Below are 20,448 nucleotides of genomic sequence, written 5' to 3' on the forward strand. Positions count from 1 at the left end.
TCTGCAAGTGCTGTCAGTCATCTTTTTTTTCAGCAGAAGGCATTAATATAAATATGTGGATTGCTGTAAATGGATCATGGGAGGAGGAACACTGTAATCCCATGCTGTCATGTCAGCCAATAGGATGCCATTGCTAAGTCACATGGCCTGTGCAGAAGTGCTTCCTCTGACCTCCATGTGCCTCCCAGAGCACGGGACCCCATCGTGCTCATTCCTCCCAGAGTGCTACTCCGTGGGCGGGGCCCCGCAAGGGGCTATATTTGTCTTCACATGCATGCGTGTGTCTGTGTGTGTTTAGCTGTGAGAGGCCCCAGGTTTCTTCTATATCCAGTGTTTGTTTCTCAGTGGGGGTTCATGTGTGCGCTTAGTGTGCATGTGTCTTTGTGTTCCGGTATTTATAAGTGCCATTGTGTGGACAGCGTGTCCATTTACATACCTGTGCCTGTGTACATGGCAACATGTTGTGTGTGTGTGCGTGTTTGAGGACTATAACGTAAGCGTGTTCTATGTAATATATGAGACTGTATATTTGAATTCTGAAGTAATAAACCATAATGTCATTAATGATTACCATATTAAAAAACTTCATAATTAACAAATCTTTGCAAAAAGTCCAGTTTTGCTGCTCATCAATCTGAATGAAGGGCAGGCTAAGAACTAGTAATAAAATAATAGTTCACATATTGGTATGCTAATTTTCCTGCATTAAATGATTGCTACCGTCTTTATGAGTAATTAGAAAGAAAATTTAGAAAGAAATAGAATTAATATAATTATTATTTCTTACTAGTCTGTGTGCACATTGTTCCATTTTGTGTATGTGTGTGTGCTCGTGTCTGTATGTGTGCATGTACTGGAATCTCAGCCATTGTGTGTGCTTTGTGCCTTCAGTAGTGGGGGTGTGTCCATGGTAAAAACCCACTTCACAGAGGAGAGGAGAGAGAGACCTTTTTTCTTTCTTTTTTTCTTTCTCTCGCGTTCTCCCTGCCGGCCCCTCCTTCCTCCCCGGCCACTCCGAGCAGCACTGCCCATGCCCAGATGTGCCCCAGTTCCTCTATAGTCAGAGGATACAATGAGAAACTCTGCGAGGTGCAGCCCCTTTGAAAGAGAGGGGATTTCCTAAAGATGCATGTGAACTGAAACCAACATTGAAAGTTCTATTGCTGTTTCCATAATCAGCACAGCCCCCACCCCGCCTCCCCCCCACCCACCCCACCCCCCCCCAAAAAAAACAGCTAAGATCTTCTGTTACCCAACACTCCACCTTCAGCTTTAATATCTCAGTTCAGTATCTACATTTTAAACCTCTCTCCTCCCCCCAAACACAGACAAAAATCTCATGCAATTACACACAAAAACGATGCCACTTCAGGTTCCAGTGCAGTATGACCATATATTTCAAGAACTTTCTGAAAAAAGAAAGCCTCTTCCTCTATTTTTTCACTTCTTCCAGACGGGGGAAAGCAGAGAGTTCCAGATAGAGACAGGATCGTAGAATAGAGAAGGCTGAGAGTCTCTCTCTGGACCGTGCCACACAATTTCAAGAACAATTTAAAAAACAAATAATATGTGATTATTCCTACAATAACCAAAACATAAGATTTGTATTGTCTACAATCTTATGTGGACTATGGTTAGAATGTTTAATATTCACAACCTGCTTTACGATATTATGTTATAAATACTGAATAATTTCTCTGAGTGGCTCAGAGGTACTTCAGTGCAACTGACTGAAGCATTTCAAAACACAACTGGCTGAAATGTGCAGTACGAACATAAGTGTAACACCCAACACATTGTGCAGTTCATGGTTTGTAAAGATTATATTGCATTACATGTTCCTAGCGTGACACATTGTCTGCTTCTTATTTGATAGTTTATCCTGGATCAAGCCATAGAAAGGGTAGAGCGGACACCGCTCCGACAGCTATTATAGCGCTCCGCAGTCTAGACTTCAAAACCCAAAAACAAAATCTGCAACACGATCTGCCCAACATGACAGGTACCAGAGAACTCGAGCAACTTGTGTGAACATGACAAGAAAACGAAAGTGCTCACGCTTTTAGTTTCTTTTCTGTCTTAGTCGGACACTCCTCTCTAACCCTGCTCGTTATTGCACTAGCATTTCAATGTGACCTGCCTTCCACACGGCATAAAGACATCTAACCCTGATGAAGACATATGATGTTGAAGCATTGGTAAAATGAAAAGCATGGGTAGACTAGGGGAATGAATTTCTTTTGTGTTGATTATCATATGTTCCACAGAGATTTGTAACTCGCATCTAAAGGGTCCGGTTCTTGCTGGTATTCGAAGGCTTCCTGTCCAAGCGCACTGTTGAGGGAAACGATGTATTTGATAGGCATGGTCCGGTGGTGACTGTCTCACGGCTGCCCTTATGACTGTGTTGGCTGTTTACCTATGTTCCTCTAACTATGCTGCCATAGATTTATTATGCTGGGGCTTTTCCTAATTACACACAACGCACCTCTATCGCTCCTGCTTGGGCCACCAACATATCTGGGCTGCCTAATTATATATTTTTTCGCCTCTTTTTCCAAACTGCCCGGAGCGGTAGCCATAAGACCGACTGAGCACCCTCCGCCAGAAGAGGTTGGTTCAGCTCCAGCTCCAGGCCTGTGCCCTGCCAGACAGTAGCACCTGTTGGCTTTCCAACTCGTCTCAACGCATGAATAGAGTCATCCTTGCCCAGCTTCAATTACATATTGTCATTGACATTTACGTACGGACATTTTTCTCTTTATTATTCATGTATTATGTAATCAGCCTTTTTCCAATCAACCGGTGCCAGCCAGCAGCAGATGGGCTCTCCCATCTGAGTCAGGTTCTGCTCCAGGTTTCTTCCTATTAGCAGCCAGGCAGTTCTTCTTTGCCACTGTTGCCCTAGGCGTGCTCTTGGGGGGTACAAGCCCGGATCTCTGTGAAGCTGCTTTGTGACAATGCCTTCTGTAAAAAAGCGTTCTACAAATAAAACCGAATTTAAGTGAAATGGATGCTTGATTTTCTGAGCAAACTGAAACGGACATTTACTGGTATTCAGATTTACTGGAGTAGAAGCCACCAGAGAGATGGCGATTCCTCCTCCTGCTGGAAAACGGTCAAATATTGTCCTGAAGCTATAAAATGGATATTAACAGTGATCAAGACATAAGGTCAGTTGAGGATCTGTCTGTCTGATGATGGCTCAGCTGTGTGGTGATAACTTGCCATTGGGGAGACTGTTCATCTGTGGGGCACCTGGGGGAAGGGGGGCGGGGGTGGCGAGGGAATCACCTGTGCAGTAGAGGAGCTTCAGCTGTCTAGGGTCTCTGCTCCGCCTTGGCAGGACATTGTTAACTTTACCCCACTACGGTAGTTACCTAATGTCACAGCCTAGGCAAGGATGGTTTTTTGGAAATTTTTTTCAAGTGAAGTACCAGAGCCATCACACTTCTAATATGTGAAAGCTGCTTGGTGAGACCTGCATTTCCCCTTTTCCACCAGTGCTGGAGTGCATTTGGCACTACCGTTAAATATCTGCTGACAGTAGCTTCCATTGTATTGAGCAGGCATGTCGATTGGAGGTATTGAGCCTGTGTGTGTGCTGGAGGTTCTGAGCGTGTGTGTGTGTGTGTTGGAGGTATTCAGTGTGTGTTTGTTGGTGGTATTGAGTGTGTGTGTGCATGTGTGTGTGTGTGTGTTAGAGGCATTGAGTGTGTGTGTCTGTGTGTTGGAGGTATTCAGTGTGTGTGTGTGTGTGTGTGTTGGAGATATTCAGGGTGTGTGTGTATGTTGGAGGTATTCAGGGTGTGTGTGTGTGTGTTGGAGGTATTCAGCGTGTGTGTGTGTGTGTGTGTGTGTGTATGTTGGAGGTATTCAGTGTGTGTGTGTGTGTGTGTGTGTGTGTACAGTATGTGTGTGGGAGGTATCCAATGAAACTGATGATTGTGCTGTGGAGTCTCAGATTTTCCTCAGGGTCAGCCAATGGAAGCACTGGACTTAAAGAGGTTTCAAGGTGCTCCGCGGTAGCCCAGCTTCCCGTCCGACACGGCTGTCCCACAAAAACATGCAGTAGCTGCTGTCTGTGTTATAAAATCAGCCTACAGACAGCCACAGCAGCCTAGCTCTCCGGTGTGGCCCTGCCCTTTCTCACGAAGAGAAACAGATTGACCCGGCGAAAGAACGGGGCGTAACGAGCGCGTCCGGTGAATGAGAGAGCGTTGGCGAGAGAGTCTGGGACATTTAAGGTCCCCACTGAATGAGCAGCAGGGAGAAGAGCACGGTGATACCCTTGTGTTTTTTCAAATAGCGTGTGATTAATCCACTGCCTGACTCCTCAGCATCGTCAACGCAAGCGATGTCATCAGCCACACCCACATTCTCCGCCCTCTTCTTTTTTTGTGTGTGTTTTCCTGAAAGCTCACAAAGTCATTCAATCAGCTACACTTTGACCCAGCAATACTACATCAACAGCAGTGCCAGGGGCATGGCAATATATCACTGTATCACAGATAAGCACGTTCGAAAACATCTACAGCTATAGAGGACTTATTTATAGGTCAACCAGACTCCGCCGATAAGATATGGAGGCTCATCATAAAGAGCAACACAGAAGGCCGCTTACACCAAGAGCTGATACTGTGTTTGAAAAGCACCGCGGTTCAGTCTCAAAATGATCACAGCACAGAAGGGTGCATATTTGTGTCTTTCAGAAATAGGGGATGAAGACAAGATGGGGGAGGGGAGCAGAGAGACAGCGAGAGAGGGGAGAGAAAGAGAAATTGAAATTCAGATCAGGTTAAGAGGCACGTCATCACCACTTGTCCATCGCTGATCAATGTCACATGTTGCAAAAAAAAAACAGTCCACCCCCCCCCACCCCCCCCCAAGCCCATGTGCCCATTCGCCTACTCCTGGAGCGATAAGGAAGGGAAAAACACGTGCAACACAATGTGGATCACTTCAGAACACAAATACTAACCCGCAGTACATGTAGGGGTCAACGTGCACTTTCAGCATGTGATCGCCTCCCATGGAATTTGTGGAGGGAAGGGGGGGGTGGGGGGGGGCTCAGTCCATGACTTCCCAAGCCTCAAGTGCTTTATTCACCCTCCTGACATCACAAAAATGAAGAATATGCACTGAAATAGTTAAATCATCAGTGCTGTGAAAACTGTGTTCCAGCTCAAGTAGTGAAATACCCTGTGGTATGAACGCTGTTTTCCAGTCAGTGAAGTAATGAAATCTAGTACAGTGAATACTAGGGGTACATGATATGGGAAATTCTGGGCTAATGTCAATGACCGATATTTGGCTGGCACTATTGGCCCATGGCGGTAGCACCCTGTTTTACATGCCAGTGCATATGTAAACTTTTCAGCATTCAGGCGACAAGATGGTGGACAGAGACATGAACCTGTGAAGGAACAATGTGCCAGGTTCTTTTTGCATAACAAAATTTCAACCTGTTTACTTTATGATTAAAGTACAGAGCATAAGTCTAGAGAGATACAGAGTCTCTGTATACCTTTGCTTTCAAAAGGGAAATAAATAACAAATAATAAATAAACGGAAGTTCAGTTGACTTTGATAAGGCTGCTTTGAGCATAACATTTCCACGACATCAGTGACACATCAAATGCACTGCCTCTCTGGTACGTGCCGTAATCTTAGTTTATCAGCTGAGTGATAAGTTCATACTTAGCTATTATTGCCCAATACTGATACAACCCTATCATGTATCCCTAGTGAATATTGTATTCCAGAAAAACATTGCATTGTGTTCACTGTGTGGTACACTTTGCGGTACGGTACTGTAGGACTGTATTGCTCACCTGTCAAAGACGGATTGACAGAAAATTCACAGCACAGCAACGTATGGCCAATATTTTTATCCATCCTTCATTTCTGTCCCTCACAGCCAAAAAGGGAAAGCATATCTGCAGCCTTTTATTACTGTAAACAGGGTGAGGTCATAATTATTCTTTCAGTTTTTCATTCATTTTTAAGAGGCAAGATTGATATCGCCATCGCCTAATTGAAAGCAGAGCCGAGTCAAATTATGAATTCTTATTGTTTTCAAATTATTTGAAACATTTAACACTTTAGATGACCAGAAAAAAAAGGAAGATACTCCTGTAGACCCCTGAGAATTGTCAAATAAAAAAACGAGATGAGCCAAAACGTACCAAAGAAATCATACCAAAGAGGAATTCTGTTCTGAATATTAATGAAAATAAATATTTATTCAGTAATCTGGATCAGGGATATTACAGATGTCTAAAGGGTTCAAGTAAAATAAAGTATTTCACCCAGGCTAGATGGACGGGAGGTAGAGCTGCCTCGGGACCCACCGGCTGGTCTTGAGCCCTACCCCATCGCTGGAGATTTCCCCTTCGCCGGTCGGTCGCCGGTCACGTCCCAACAGGAACCCGGCTCAGCGCAGGCTATTTTTTGTCCGACGGTGGAGGCCGGTTCGCCTCAGTTTACCCAGGGAGAGAACAATAGGGCCCTACCCCTGTGACTCTGCCCTTTAGAGCGGCCAGAGGATCCAGCTCTTAAGCTGCTTGGAATTCACCTCCTCCTGCCTCGGCCTGACTGGCTGGGGGGGGGGGGGGGGGGGCGTCGGAGGAGGGAGTCCGAGAGTGGCGACAAGAAGCGAGCGCAGAGAGCGACTCTCGATGTCAACTCAGGAGCGAGCATGGTCTTATTTACATATTTAAAAAAATATATATCTGGCAGCATTTTCCATTCAAGTCTTTTGCCAGGGTTATACTTAGCTAATTATACACGTCCCTGCCAAGCTTGGCTCTGCTAACTGCCAAAAACTGCCAGGAGGGATGAACAGGGGAAAAAAACAAGAAGGACCTTAATCACATAATATGAGGACACGATATGAAGCCATCAGCGTTTTCGAGTTCTCCATGTCCAGGGCCTCTCCCCATTGGTCAGAGCGCCTTTCAGACGCGCGGCCGTCTTTCGGCTCGGGACGGCGAGCGTGCGGCGCGAGGCTCCGGGGGCCCTCGGCCCCCCCGCCCCGAGGATGGCGTGCGGCGCGTTTGGCTCCGGGGGCCCTCGGCCCCCCCGCCCCGAGGATGGCGTGCGGCGCGTTTGGCTCCGGGGGCCCTCGGCCCCCCCGCCCCGAGGATGGCGTGCGGCGCGTTTGGCTCCGGGGGCCCTCGGCCCCCCCGCCCCGAGGATGGCGTGCGGCGCGTTTGGCTCGTCGGGCAGCCGTGCCGCGGTCGTCCGGCGGCGGTTCTCTTTCTCCGCCAGTGTCCTCCGGCGGCATCACGGCCGCTCGCTGGCACGCCAGCCCGGGGCCGCTTACGTAATTACCGCGAAAAGCGCTCCGTGGCCCTGAGCGCGATCCCGCCTGCAACCCCTGCGCCGCGCTGCGACCCCTGCGCCGCGCTGCGACCTGTACCGCTGCACCGCTCCGTCCCGTTCGCACGCGGCTCCGCCTACCGCCGTACATCCCCCCGGGCGTCGGCACCATCCAACGGGCGAACCTCTCTCCACGATACCGCTACACGACGCAAGCAAGGGACACCGGCAAACCGCGAATCAACCGGTTCCTGAGTTAGCATTACCTGTGAGCTGCGGAAAAGGAGAGGGGAATTCCTCAATCCCGGCATTAAAGTCCTGGTGGTTTCTGAAAACTGGGGTTTACCAAACCGTGGCTCGGCCTTTCTGCAAGAGCGCGATCCCATTTCAGCCCAGCACGGCAACATCTCATTCAGCTAATTAACTGAGCGTGGTCTTCAATCAAGACCTGGACAAGTAGAATCAGGCGTCTTAGAGCTGGGTCAGAACAAAAACCTGCACCCACGCTGGCCCTTTTCGGATAAGATTGGACACCCCTGCACAGGAGTATACCTGCACTCCCAAAAATGCACTGAATTATACTGGCACTCCCAAAAATGCACTGAAATATACCTGCCTCCTAAAAATGCACTGAATTATACCCGCACTCCTAAAAATGCACTGAAATGTACCTGCCTCCTAAGGATGCACTGAAATGTACCTGCACTCCTAAAAATGCACTGAAATGTACCTGAGGTCCAACAGCCACACTGCAGTTGCTATTTGTTTTTGCTTGACCTTGACCTGGCTTAACATTGCTGGGATTCCTTGCTTTTACAACTTTACACTGTAGCTTAAAATGCTTCATAAATGACGTTTTTCTTTTGTCCATTTGATGGAAGAGGGCAGTGTACACACCTGAGGCTAGACAGGGAGAGAGAAAGAGATAGCAGAGAAAAAGAGAGGGATCAGAGAGATGGAGAAAGGGAGGGTGAGAAAGGGAGAGAGAGAAAGACAGAGATAGAGAATAAAGAGCTTGCAGACTTGTGCAGCCAGTTGTTTGCGATGACAGAGAGAGAGAGTCAGAGTCGGCCTAAAACTGCTAAAAGGTCTGAAAGATTAGCAGTTTACCCAGCCATTATCATTCAAACTCAGAAATATAACTGCCACTTGGAATTAATGGTGGGTTATGGGGGGCTGGAGGGGGAGTCTGGTGAAGGTGTTTAGTTAGCGCTGATCACACATTAGCTGCGGTAAGTAGCAGGTAAAAGGGGAGTTTAGGAGACTCCTGGGATGTCCAGCTCTCACAGGGTCTCATCTGCATCGCGTCGCCCGCATGAAGGGCTTCATTTGGAACGCGCTTTCCCCCGGAGGCGTTTAAGTGGCGATTAAGCGACTCCTTCGCGTGCCGCGCGCTAACGCAAGCTGTGTTCACCGACCAGCTGACGCCACCAACGTCTATCTGCCGCTCGCTCTGCCGAGGACCCGGCGTGTTCTCGGCCCGTCCGAGACCGCGCCTGCTCCCGCGCCACGGGCTTGTTCTCGCGCAGCGGTTACCAGGAGCATTTGGGTACTCCCTTTCATATTTCGGTAGGCTCTGGAACATCTGGGATTTTCAGCACAGTTTATGAGTGACAAAACCACTGAATGCCAGCCCATCCCCAACAAAGCCAACAGCCCACAACAACTAACCAACAGCAAACTAACAACCAGTAAAAAACAACTATCAACCAGCAACAACCAGCAAACTTACAATCGCAAGCATAAATCAGCCAATACTCAACTAACAATGAGGAAGAACCACTAACAACAATCAAAAATCAACCAGAAACAACCAACCAACATTCAACCGGCAACAACCAACCGAGAAACAGCAAAAACTAGCCAAACCCAACCATCACCTAACAAAGAAACAGAAACAACCACCAACTAACAATCAGCAACAACCAATCAACATGCTGAAGACTGCATTTAAAAACCTCTCCATACCATTCTCCATACCACCAACAACCGCTTTTATAAGTAAGATGTATTGCAATGTGTATGACAATGGCATTTACTTCATCTTTCCCAAGTGTCTCTCTGCTCATGTGGGATGACGGACCAGGCAGAATGGGATGGTAGTCAGGTGCATCACCCCTTATGCGCAAGTGCCCAGGGAATACAAGCAAACCGCAAAGACCTCTCTCAAGACCTGGCTGGATTAGCCCGTGGTGTCCGAAACACCAATTACGCTAAAATTGAGATTAACACTAATAGGAGCCTTAGCTTAAATGAGATTAGCTCTGGTCAGAGACCGTCAAGGCGACGGTTCCACTTTTGATGTCGCTTTGTGTCCTGAAATGCTGAGCAAGCGTTCTTTGTCTTGTGGGCGGGGCTAGCTTAAACCTAAACCATTTCAAGTAAGTTTCCTGCAGGTCCTGCAAAGATAAGCAGTGAGATAAACAGGCCCACAGACAAACTTCCTCGAAAAATAAATACAAATGCCAAATAATTATGAATTCCATTTATTTTTGAGGTTATTACAGCTTTTGTTGGTTTATACAAGCCCTTATAATAAACACTGGAGTGGTATTTTATATGAATTATTGTTCAACAATTTTTTTTTAAAGTTATTCTTTTGTTTCAGTGTTTGACAAGAAACCTGAGAACACAAGTGCAGGACTGTGCAGGACAACTCAAAACCGCTGGCTTCTGCTGGCCTAGTTTGGATAAGATGTCAAACGACTGTTCCCAACTCAAGTTGTAATCAGTTAACTGCTGTCGATCAACAATCTAAATTTAATGATGTCTGTGTGAAGCTTCAGTGCATTTGTTTTCAAAATCTTCTAAGCTGCAATATGAATATTAGGCAGCACATAGCTAAAAACGTCATACAATGAAATAATAAATATATTTGTCACAGATACAAAATCAATCACATTCAGCATTTGATTAAACTGAAAGATTTTAAAGTAACTTTGAAAATGAATGCCAAGGCCCAGGTGCATAACTCTATCGCCCTCTTGTGGTAATTTATTAGAGCAGCAATAACAGCATGAGAATGAATCCAGAGTTGTTGTCTATACCTCCAAGGTGTGAATAGGTCATTGCTAGCATTATCCCGTTTCACTGAAAGCCAAGTGCGTGCTCTGCATAAAATGCATCTGGTCCCAGGACTGAACTTATCATTAAAAAAAATTATAGTACTGAGGGATAGGCTCCTGAGTGTATTCCAAAAAAGGATATTATAAAAAGCTACAACAGTGCTGTTTACAAAGAGCAAGGCACTGTGGAAGACAGTTGGTCTGTGCATTTGAAATGTAAAATATTAACTTTTTTTTTTACTGAGTGTTCGTCACAGGCCCTTCCGAATACACCCACGAGTTGGTGTTAGCACTCATTTGATCCAGTGTTTCACAGTGAAATGTCAGTCTACTCAGAGACTCTTTTCAGCTACTCACCGACCATCCGTTGGCTAGTGCCAATACAATACCGCTAGCGCCCGCAAGACGGGGAAGAAGGCAAGGTCGCTGGCGTGCAGCACAAGGGCATCCACTTCAGCTCCCTCGTGTGCGGTCCATCTTCAAAAGCAGCTACGTCTCTGTGTTTTGGCTGGGCAGCCGACGTCACAACACTGACAGAGATTTCTCAATTTTCAGCGTCAAAACATTTGCATGCATTATACATGCCCTCACAACCACACATTGCTGGACAAGTTGCTTCTGATGAGATCATCCCGGGAACCGGACATGAATAATTAAAGAGTCCGCCGAGAGCACTCTAAATTTCTTATGCCATGAGAAAAGCTGTCATAATATTTTTACATATACATCACAGAATGGGCCGAAGCTTTATTCTCATCATGTATTTTAGAGTACTGTCGCTGAGTGCACGAGGTTAAAATATTAATAATCTAACAGTACAATGTCCCCAATGTTGGTTTCTCTAAAGAACTAAGAGGTTGAAGTAAATCTAATATGCTCGTGCTACCCATTTCTCATTGGCCTTGATGACCAAGTCAGGAATAATAATGGTGACTTTGCTGTAAAAGCCATCACGCCAGCGCTCGATTTCTCCATTCCCGTGCACCAGTGTGCGATCCATGTGCTGGAGTTCTTAGTGAAAAGAAGAGGGTTCAGTTAAGTCACTAGCGGAACCTTTCTCCACCCCGTCTCCAAGGATCAGAGCCACCACAGGCTTTCCGCTTGGGCTAGTGTAGCAACAACTGTGTTTGATTCAACCGACAGTGCCTGATTCAAATAAGCTTTGCCTTGACTGTACCAATTTAGCTCGCCTCTCCAATTCAGATGCTTTGGGTGGATTACAGAGAGCTGGAATGCGTCATGGGCTGCGGGGCCTCCGGGACCGGAGTTTAGTTTCGCTGGTCTGCCTCACTGGTGCTTTATACTCACTGGTTTTGGCCTCGCATGTGCGTGTGTAAGGGACACATGAAACATATGGTTTGTGAGTGCCATGACACTGGCTGCGTTCATCCTATTATATTCGAATGAATAAGCCAAGATAAACGTATCTGAATCCATTTTAACTATTCACATTCACAACAAGCCAGTGAACCTCAAGTCTCAGCTGATATCGTGCGAACGTCTCATTGGTCAGATACTTTGAGCAATTTGGAGAAAAACGGGGGCGTGAAAATGTTTTTTTTTTCTTTTCTTTTTGTTAGCTCCATTCAAACACGTCTGCAAATAATCAACAGACCAAAATAACGCGCTTTTATGTTGTTAGAAAATATACTGCTCAACAATATACATGATAAAAAAATCTAAAATCTCCTCAAAACTATGCAGTAAAAAATACGCTAGTATCCAACCCGTTTTACCTACCTGAAACCAAGTAGCCAACTGTTAGAACACAGCAACTGTACGTACCAAAATGTAGCAAGGCCTGTACCCGGAGTCCGGCCGTTTCCTTTGATCAAAGCACACATTACAGGTCGAAATGCATAACAGTGAAATAATATCTAGAGCTTTACAATTGTCTGGTTTTAAGGAATTTCTGATTTGCACTTAAGATTAAGGTCTGCATTGCATTACCCTATGTAAGTATATCTACTTGCAAAAAGAGCTGCACACGCTAACACAGGGCAGTAAGTGGATCCCTGATAGGTAATCCTGGTAAGTAGAGACAGGAACGAGTCAACAAAATAGGCTACCTCCACTAGCTAAATCTGTTAGAAAACGAAAGTTGTAGTGTGATGTAGGTAAAAAATATATTCGAAATCGTTATTTTGAATAACAAATTAAGATAAGTCAGACAGTTAGTCTAATAAAAGCGCGTGTTCCATGTTCAGCTGAAGTCATAACTGTCAGACATACCGACAAACACGTTATCGCGTAAAGTCACCTAGCTGGCTTTCCTGCGGTTACTGGTATTCTTGCAAGTTTGCCTTCAAGATCACATGTAAATGACCTAAGTTACTTCGTACGAGAGCAGGAGCTATCAGGTCCCATGGTGTAATGGTTAGCACTCTGGACTTTGAATCCAGCGATCCGAGTTCAAATCTCGGTGGGACCTCGTCCTTTTGTAGCGGAAAACACACGTGTTCATAAAAAAATAGCGTGAAATACGCGACAAAATTAACAATCACGCAGCTTGAAATGTTCAAAATCACAAGGGTGCCGTCGGCCTTCCGCATATTACTCTGTGAGATGCGAAACGAAATATGACCAGCCTACTAGTCAAGTTATAGCACGCAGTTCACTAGTTCTCTTGCAGTGTATCCACTATGTTCCATTTTCATTTTGGGAGTTGGGACAGTCTAAAATCGATGCGCACATCTTGCAAGAAATGCGCAAAAGCTTTCGCATTTTCAAAAGAGTAGACTATCTTATGCTTTTCAGACTATATTTCTACGGAAGTTTGACTGGTATTTACCAACCTTGATAGCTTATTTCACAAATGTAAGGTCATATTATTGGATATTATTGATTACCATTAGCGCCGAGATACTATGTAACATATACAGACCCTGTTTGTTGTAGTTAATTGCAATAATAATGCAGAACACTGCAGCGGGTATATAGACAGCTCCTCTGTTCACTGTAACACAATATAAGTTGATTGTTAAAGGCGCATGGACAGACAGCAGGGGGCAGTATATAGCTAGGTGTTTAATAATAGCTTTGCGGCAGTTAATTCCCCTGTTCTGAACATTTACAAAACATTCTAGGTCATAGCAATAAATAAATAAAACAAACCCATGTTACTAAACTAGAAAATGAAAATCTCTCTTCAACAGTCGAAACATTATCAGCCTTTGTTGCCTCTCCCAGAGGATAATGCTCAGATGTGCAGACTGGTAGGTGAGTGCAGCAGAGTTAGGGCAGCAGAATCTGGGACAGGATGGAGCACAGAAATCTGTGGAATGTTTTGTCAAGTCCTGTGTAAACATTGTGCTCATGTCATATGAGTTTTCCGTTATGAGTCTGTGTTCGAACATGAGTACACAGTGTTGTGTGTGTTTTTAAGTATAAGTAAGAGTCCATGTTTTAGGGAGCAAAAGTGATGAACTGCATCACAGACTGAGCGATCAAAGTGGATGCCGAACCTCTGCCATTGCGCGCGTGTACCTTTGCGCTAGTTTCCTCGTACGTGCAGTGGGAGAATAGCATGGCTGAAGTGCCACCCGTTGGGTGCAGGCACCAGGAATAGCAGATGGCTCTGACAGGGAGTGGAAACTGTGGGGGGAAGGGCCGGACCATCGGACTGTTTTCCTTCATTGCGTTGATTTTTCCCATGTTGGCCTCTTGCTTGGAACGTTGTGCAGGCCGATCACGTTTACGGAGGATGTGATAAATGTATAATGGCAGTTGGACGCAAGGAGACTAGAGGGGACTCTTGGATGTGGCGTACATTGTGCTCGCTACCAGCAGAGATTTCCGACAAACAAGATTGATCTCAAGGTAGGATGGAATAATAGTGTGAGGGCCTGTAAATGTCTATAAGGGATCCTCTTGGGTCTGAATGGTTAAACCGTAGGCTATCTGGGTGCTTAGTGAGGTCTTGGGCTTAAACTCTGCTGCTTACATCAGACCAGCCAGTCTTCGTCACTCACACACAAGGACTCACATATACACATGCACGCAAGCACACACACACACACACAAACTCATACTCACACACCTACACACATTTATACACAATCTGAACCAGACCCACACCCCACGAAAAAACACAAACATATGTAAGGCAGCCTGCAGATCTACAACCAAACAGACAGTTTTGCCCATACCTTTAGTTCTTGACAGGTCCCTCAGAAATGGCTGCACCCCAGCCTGATAATCCTGCTGAAAATTCCATCTGAAACCAGCCTAAGCTGGTCAAGATGGTTTAAGGTGCATCTTTGACCCTTTTAGCTGGGCAACCAGTCTATACAGTCAACTAGTCCACCAGTTTGCCTACCAGCTTAACCAGCTTTAACCAGTTTTTCCAGCTAGAGACCAGCTTTGACCGGCCACAGAATAGCTATGACCAGCTAGTAGTGTCAAAAACACAGTGTATACCATCTTAAACCAGCTTAGCATCCCAGCTGGACTTAGTTGGAATTTCCTGCAGGGACAGTCAATAACTAATGGAGAGAGAATTTGGAGAGGGAGAGGCAACCCATTAAAACAACATGAAATGCACTGACTGAACACACCAGCTTGAATGAGAGACGATCTCTCTTCTGGGCTATTGTAACACCATGCTTGCCAACTTACAGGCCTGTGCCATCAGGCCACTGCAACCAAGATGCTGCTGCATCCTGGTTGCAGTGGCCTGAAAATCACACCTAAAATCACATTCACCAGGCCGCTTTTCAACACCCTTCCCAGTTTTCCAGTTAGTAATTACAGCAGTTGTGAATTCATGGAATCTGTTAGCTACATAATAACAGAATACAGTCACAGTGGTCTATGCTGAGTATCTGGTGCACACATGGTGCTGGAGTGGAATTGTGGGAAGGGCACTTTCCTCCTCATTAAGATACTGCATGGTTGATTGCATGGAGAGCAGTCTGCACTCTTTAGCGTGGTGCATTACTCATTCAGAGCAGCTTCACATGCAGCTACATAGATGGAAAGCATTTAGAAATGTACCCTCCTCCCTGTGGGGTGAGACAGTATTTTCACATTCTATTCTTTTTACATGGCGGCTAACGGTTCCAAGAATAACAAAAAATCCCAGGCGGAGGCAGGGACTTCTCCTGCAGGGACTTTCCTCCTTGGAATAACCTCCCTACCCATGTTTTGACTTAAGACACACACTTTTGTCTGAAGTCCACATGTTTTTAAATGTAGGCTCGAAAGTCTCCCTTTTAATCAGTTAAATATGTACAGGAGGGACAAATCGGGACCATGCAGCTCTCAGGTGTCGCCCCCGCATCTGGTCAACCTATCAGTATTCTATATTGATCAATATTCACAAACTCCTTCATTAAAATCAACAAACAGGAAGGTTTAATAGACACATGCTCTTGCTTTTGTAGCTGTTGTGTTTACACATTTCTAAAATTGGCAAAGAAAATTAAGAAAAATAAAAACCGCTGGACGGAATTAATAAGGCTTTTCTTTCATAAGAAACTGAATAAATGGCACTTTCCACATGCTGCTAGCCTACCAGGCTATATGAGTCAGCCTGCACAAGACTGTCAACAGTGGAGGTCTGGCTTAGCATTTTTCCATGAATACAACCTCCAGTAATTCAAAGAATTTAATCTTTGCATGTGTTGTGCTCAGTTGAATTCTTATTAAAAACACAAGTATTATCATAAACATGTCAAAAAAAATATGAGTCACTTTTAAAAGCTTGTTGGTCAGCGGAGACCACTTTTTCATAAATTAGGAATAGGAATCAAATGCGGTACATTCCAAACTTGAGAAGAAAATCAAATACATACCTCATGCTGTAATTTACTCCTTTATTGCAATTACAGGAAAACAACATTAATAATACTAATTATTCATATGAAAATAAAAATAATACTTGCAAGTGCTCTGTTCTTTTGCCAACAGAAATGGAATGTTTGTGCTGTTCTGAATTCTTCAGTTTTGACTTTAAATTGGCAAAAGGACTGTTGCAGATTGAGGCTGCAAAACAAATGTCTCAATATGAATTTAAACCCAGATTAAGTCTCAAAGCTATTCGCTTTGTCCGTAACTTTAAGGGATCTATTCAGACAAGTGCTTTTTTTTCTCACATTAACAACAAAATTCCACTGAATGCTATGACTTTTTGTGTTAAAAAAAAGTATTTAAAAGCTGTCAAATTTATCTAACATTGTCAGGCAAACTCAGAGATACAGACAGCGCACATGACCTACTTTGTCATAGACAAAAATGACAAATATATATACTGTATTTCACATATTCACAACTAAACATAAATTTTTGCGCGAGCGGGAAGGGAAAGCTACACTTCAAAAAACAAAAAATATGTCACTCTTAACAAGCATCTTAGTCTTGTATTCAATAAAAATCTTACATCCATTACTTTTTTCTAAATAAGGCGAAAAAATTGGCAATGAGGTGAGACATTCTGATGCATTTCAAGATTTGCCTGTGGGGTAAGAAAATTTCACTTGTAAAGCAAAAAGTAACTTTAAAAAAGCTAACTATTCAAGAGAAAGAAATAAGATTTTAGGTCTCATTACAAGACTAAAACACCTGCTGAGACAGACCTTTTTTGCAGTGCCACAGGGATGTTGAATCCTTATTTTGATATGTTGACCATTAACTTTCAGCTTTAGCCAGTAGGCATCGACATTTTTACATAACACAGACAATGTGCAGAACGCAGGCAGGCTGGGAGGGCCTGATGAACCACACCATGAAGTGTGCGGCGATACCGAGAACACTGATGAGACTGTGGCCAACGCCTTGGCGCGGTTACGCTTACAGTCCAGCCAGCATGGGGTCAGTGCACCAAACTCTTTTTCAGCTTGAAACGCCATTTGGTTTAAAGCTCCCAGTGTATTCCCCATTAATAAACCCAGCCAGTTGAAGGCAGCGTTCCCATGATTCTGCTCCAGAACAGGTCAGTTATACAGAACAGGTCAGTTATCCAATTTCAAACACAGGAACGCTGACTTCAGTCTTTTAATTAACTTTTTAAATATAAATATGGCACCCAAGGTGGGGCTGACCATCTCCAATTCCCACACCAGTTTTGAATGGCCAATTGTCTCTAACTGCAGCCGCGTTCATGCTGCCAACCCCACTGCCGATTTGGGAGAGTTTAGACATCCATGGGTCTCATCAGAAACTCGCCAGCTGCTTCTTTTCACATCACAGACTACAGCCAAGCTCCCAGATTGAAGTCGGAGGAGCACCTTTCATACGGCTTTCGAATGCAGTCCACAGGTGCCCGATTGAGCTACTCAGTGATGAACGCAGATCCCGATCCCACTGAACCATCCCATATCCCGAGCAACGCAATTGTGAATTATGCAGTGCCCTATGGAGCTCATCCATGCACCACAGCGTGGTGCCTTAACCGAATGAGCCACCCATAATCCACTGTGCATTCCTTCACTCCAGGTCAAAGGTTAGCTTTGTCTGATTCAGTTACTTTGCCTATTCTGTTAACAGCATGGTGTGTGTTTGTGTGTGTGTCTTTTATTATACACACACATTCTACTGACTCCTTAGTTTGTTCAATAACAGCAACAACTACACATACAAAAATGAAATAAGATATACTTGTGTGTATGATGTATGTGTGTCTTGCAGAGAAGGCATGCGCAATGCAAAAGTACGCTCCATCTGGGTGAACATCATTGTGTAAGAGTTCATAGAAGTTTGTAGAAGATCAGCAGTGAAGGAGTATGGGCCTTAACAAACTGATCTTTGTACAGCATAAGCACTCGTGAATATAAAGCGTGTATTGGAAAACACATCAGCAGGCAAAAGTCCTCCGACAAACTCAGCTTCCTCCAGATGAGCTGAAACATTCCTCTAAGAGCCACTTTTTTCCTATGAAAAGAACAAAGGGAAGTTTGTCCCTATACGGAAGTTTATCCCCATTCTTAAGTCCGCCCATTGTCCATCCCACATTTTGACCACAACTGTTTGCCGAAGAACAAAGTCACCGACCAAGATTGGTCTTCACAGATTACAGGAAATAACGTCTTGCTAGTGTTTTCTGTTCGGTGCTCAGCACATGAGGACAGTAAGACAGAAAGCACAGATTTGCAGTGAGGCCTGGCAGCGGAGTCTCTGGTGGCCTGTGCTTTCTGCTCAGCCACTCGCATGCAGGATGTGGGTTTCCGAGGCCATGGGCCTGGTTTTCACCAGTAAATGCGCTTTGGCAATTATACACCAGGCTACAGCTTTGGAAAAGTATGTGTGTAATTGCAAGTTTGTATACTGACGTGTGTATAAGTAGTCTGATCCATCATCGCTGTGATCCCACTGGTGACCACTTGGTGGTGTGCGGTAAGTGTGTGGCTGTGTGTGCGCGTGCATGGGTGTATGTTTGCATGTGAGTGTGTGCATGCGTGGGTGTATGTTTGCGTGTGAGTGTATGCGTGTGTGGGTGTATGCTTGTGTGTGAGTGTGTGCGTGCGTGGGTGTATAATTTGTGTGTGTATCTGTGTGTGTACGTTTGTGTGTGTGCGTGCGAGTGTGTGTGTGCATGTGTGTTTCTGTGTGAGTGTGTGTGTGTGTCTGTGTGTGTGTGGCCATGCCTGCAGGTGCTCAGATGACGGTGGACTCCAAGGTTTCGAGCGCATGCCGCTGTCCGTTGGAGCTGCACTGGCCATTGCTCTGCCCATTGGCCTGCTTGTTGTCAGGCTCCAGAGGTGGGAGTGGTTTCTGAGGCTTCAGGCTCACCACAGCCCGGCTCATCTCGGTGATGGAAGTCTGGCCGTTGGAGTGGGAGTCGTTGGTCGCCAGAGGGCCTTTGCACCGGAACCTGTACTGCGCCCAGTGTCGCTTCAGCGCTGTCTGCACCTGGGGAAGGGTTTGGGTGTGACACCGCAGTCCGTGACACGTCACCATTTCAGTCAGGTTTCGCTCAGTGATATCTACATTCTGTTTGTTACTGTTAATGTATGATGTGCAAAGAGTAGAAGTCTGTTCCTAGACATTCGTGGAGGCTCATCTCATACGGGTGCAGCCTGATTTCCTCGGCCACTGGCATGGAGACAAGTTACAGCTACACAGAAGCCAATCAACTCCTACACCTAGCTACACAGCGGCCAATTGGCACTCACTCCTAGCCAACACAAGAACCGATCAGCACCAGTCATTTCACTACCTAGCTTCACAGCACCCTATCAGCACCTGGCATCTCACAGCTAGCTTGAGAGAAACATAATCAGCACCTGCAATTTCAATGGTCAGCAATTATAACTGAAATGTTCTTGAAAGGCCAGCCACAATCAACGAGCTTAATTAATTCATTGGGTCCTGCATGATGTCATTAGAGATGTGAAAGTCAGAGACATTGTCATTGTCATAAAAGCCATTAAAAGAAGCTTCAACCTTCTTACTGCAACAATCGATATAACTGTCTTCTCTAGCACTTTGCTGTAACGCAGTGGCACCTACCTCCCCATTGCAGAAGCAGAAAATGATGGCAACTTGCAGACCCTGCAAAACACAGATTAGGGTTGACTGGTTGCACCGACTGCTGCTTAAAGATGAGCTTCAGAGTAACATGACCATCCTCCATCCTTAATGAACAGCAGGTGAAATAAAGACCAAAGCGCTGTCCTGGGATGCCAGCCCACACAGGAAACAGTGATGATGGGAAAGCGATGCATGACTGGGGGTGGGTTTGGAATGGCGGCCAACCAGAAATCAAAGAAATAAGCGACGGCAGTAAGGAAACTATTGCTGTACTGCAAGTTAAAAAAGAACGCTACAATGGGACTGAAATAGCATGCGGTACAGACAGACTGTGACTTAGGACCTAGACTTTACTTTAGCGTGTGATAGTACATACAAGGATAGATCACAGGTTAGAAAGAGAGAAAGATTATTCCCCATGTAAGAGGATATAAGAGGTGTAAAATCCAGGTTCAGAAAGTCAAAGTCCTCACCAGTATTTTTTTCTAATCACCAGGATTTGCTAATTAACACAATTTTTCAGCCAGGAGGTAGAACTACTGTAATTAGTGAAATCAGCTGTCTGAGTTCACAGGTGGAAGAAACACATGGC

General features: G+C 45.1%; 1 protein-coding gene and 1 non-coding gene across 4 annotated transcripts in view; one reads left to right on the forward strand and one right to left on the reverse strand.

Annotated features, from left to right (window-relative positions):
- The first annotated feature begins 12,747 nt into the window (after nt 1-12,747).
- trnaq-uug (transfer RNA glutamine (anticodon UUG)) lies at nt 12,748-12,819 on the forward strand. The gene has a single exon. It is a non-coding gene; the product is annotated as a tRNA-Gln (tRNA).
- Nucleotides 12,820-16,190: 3,371 nt separating this feature from the next.
- Nucleotides 16,191-20,448, reverse strand: part of calcrl2 (calcitonin receptor-like 2) — a 34,808-nt gene continuing 30,550 nt past the window's right edge. For all 3 annotated transcript variants that reach the window (XM_064299093.1, XM_064299091.1, XM_064299092.1), the window contains exons 12-13: nt 19,836-19,877; nt 16,191-19,235 (exon numbers count right to left, since the gene is read on the reverse strand). In XM_064299093.1, the coding sequence (XP_064155163.1) occupies nt 18,981-19,235; nt 19,836-19,877 (297 nt within the window). In that variant the 3' untranslated portion in view covers nt 16,191-18,980. The remainder of the gene's footprint in view (nt 19,236-19,835; nt 19,878-20,448) is intronic.

Source organism: Anguilla rostrata, chromosome 11 (assembly GCF_018555375.3).
Source record: "Anguilla rostrata isolate EN2019 chromosome 11, ASM1855537v3, whole genome shotgun sequence".
Lineage (NCBI taxonomy): Eukaryota > Metazoa > Chordata > Actinopteri > Anguilliformes > Anguillidae > Anguilla > Anguilla rostrata.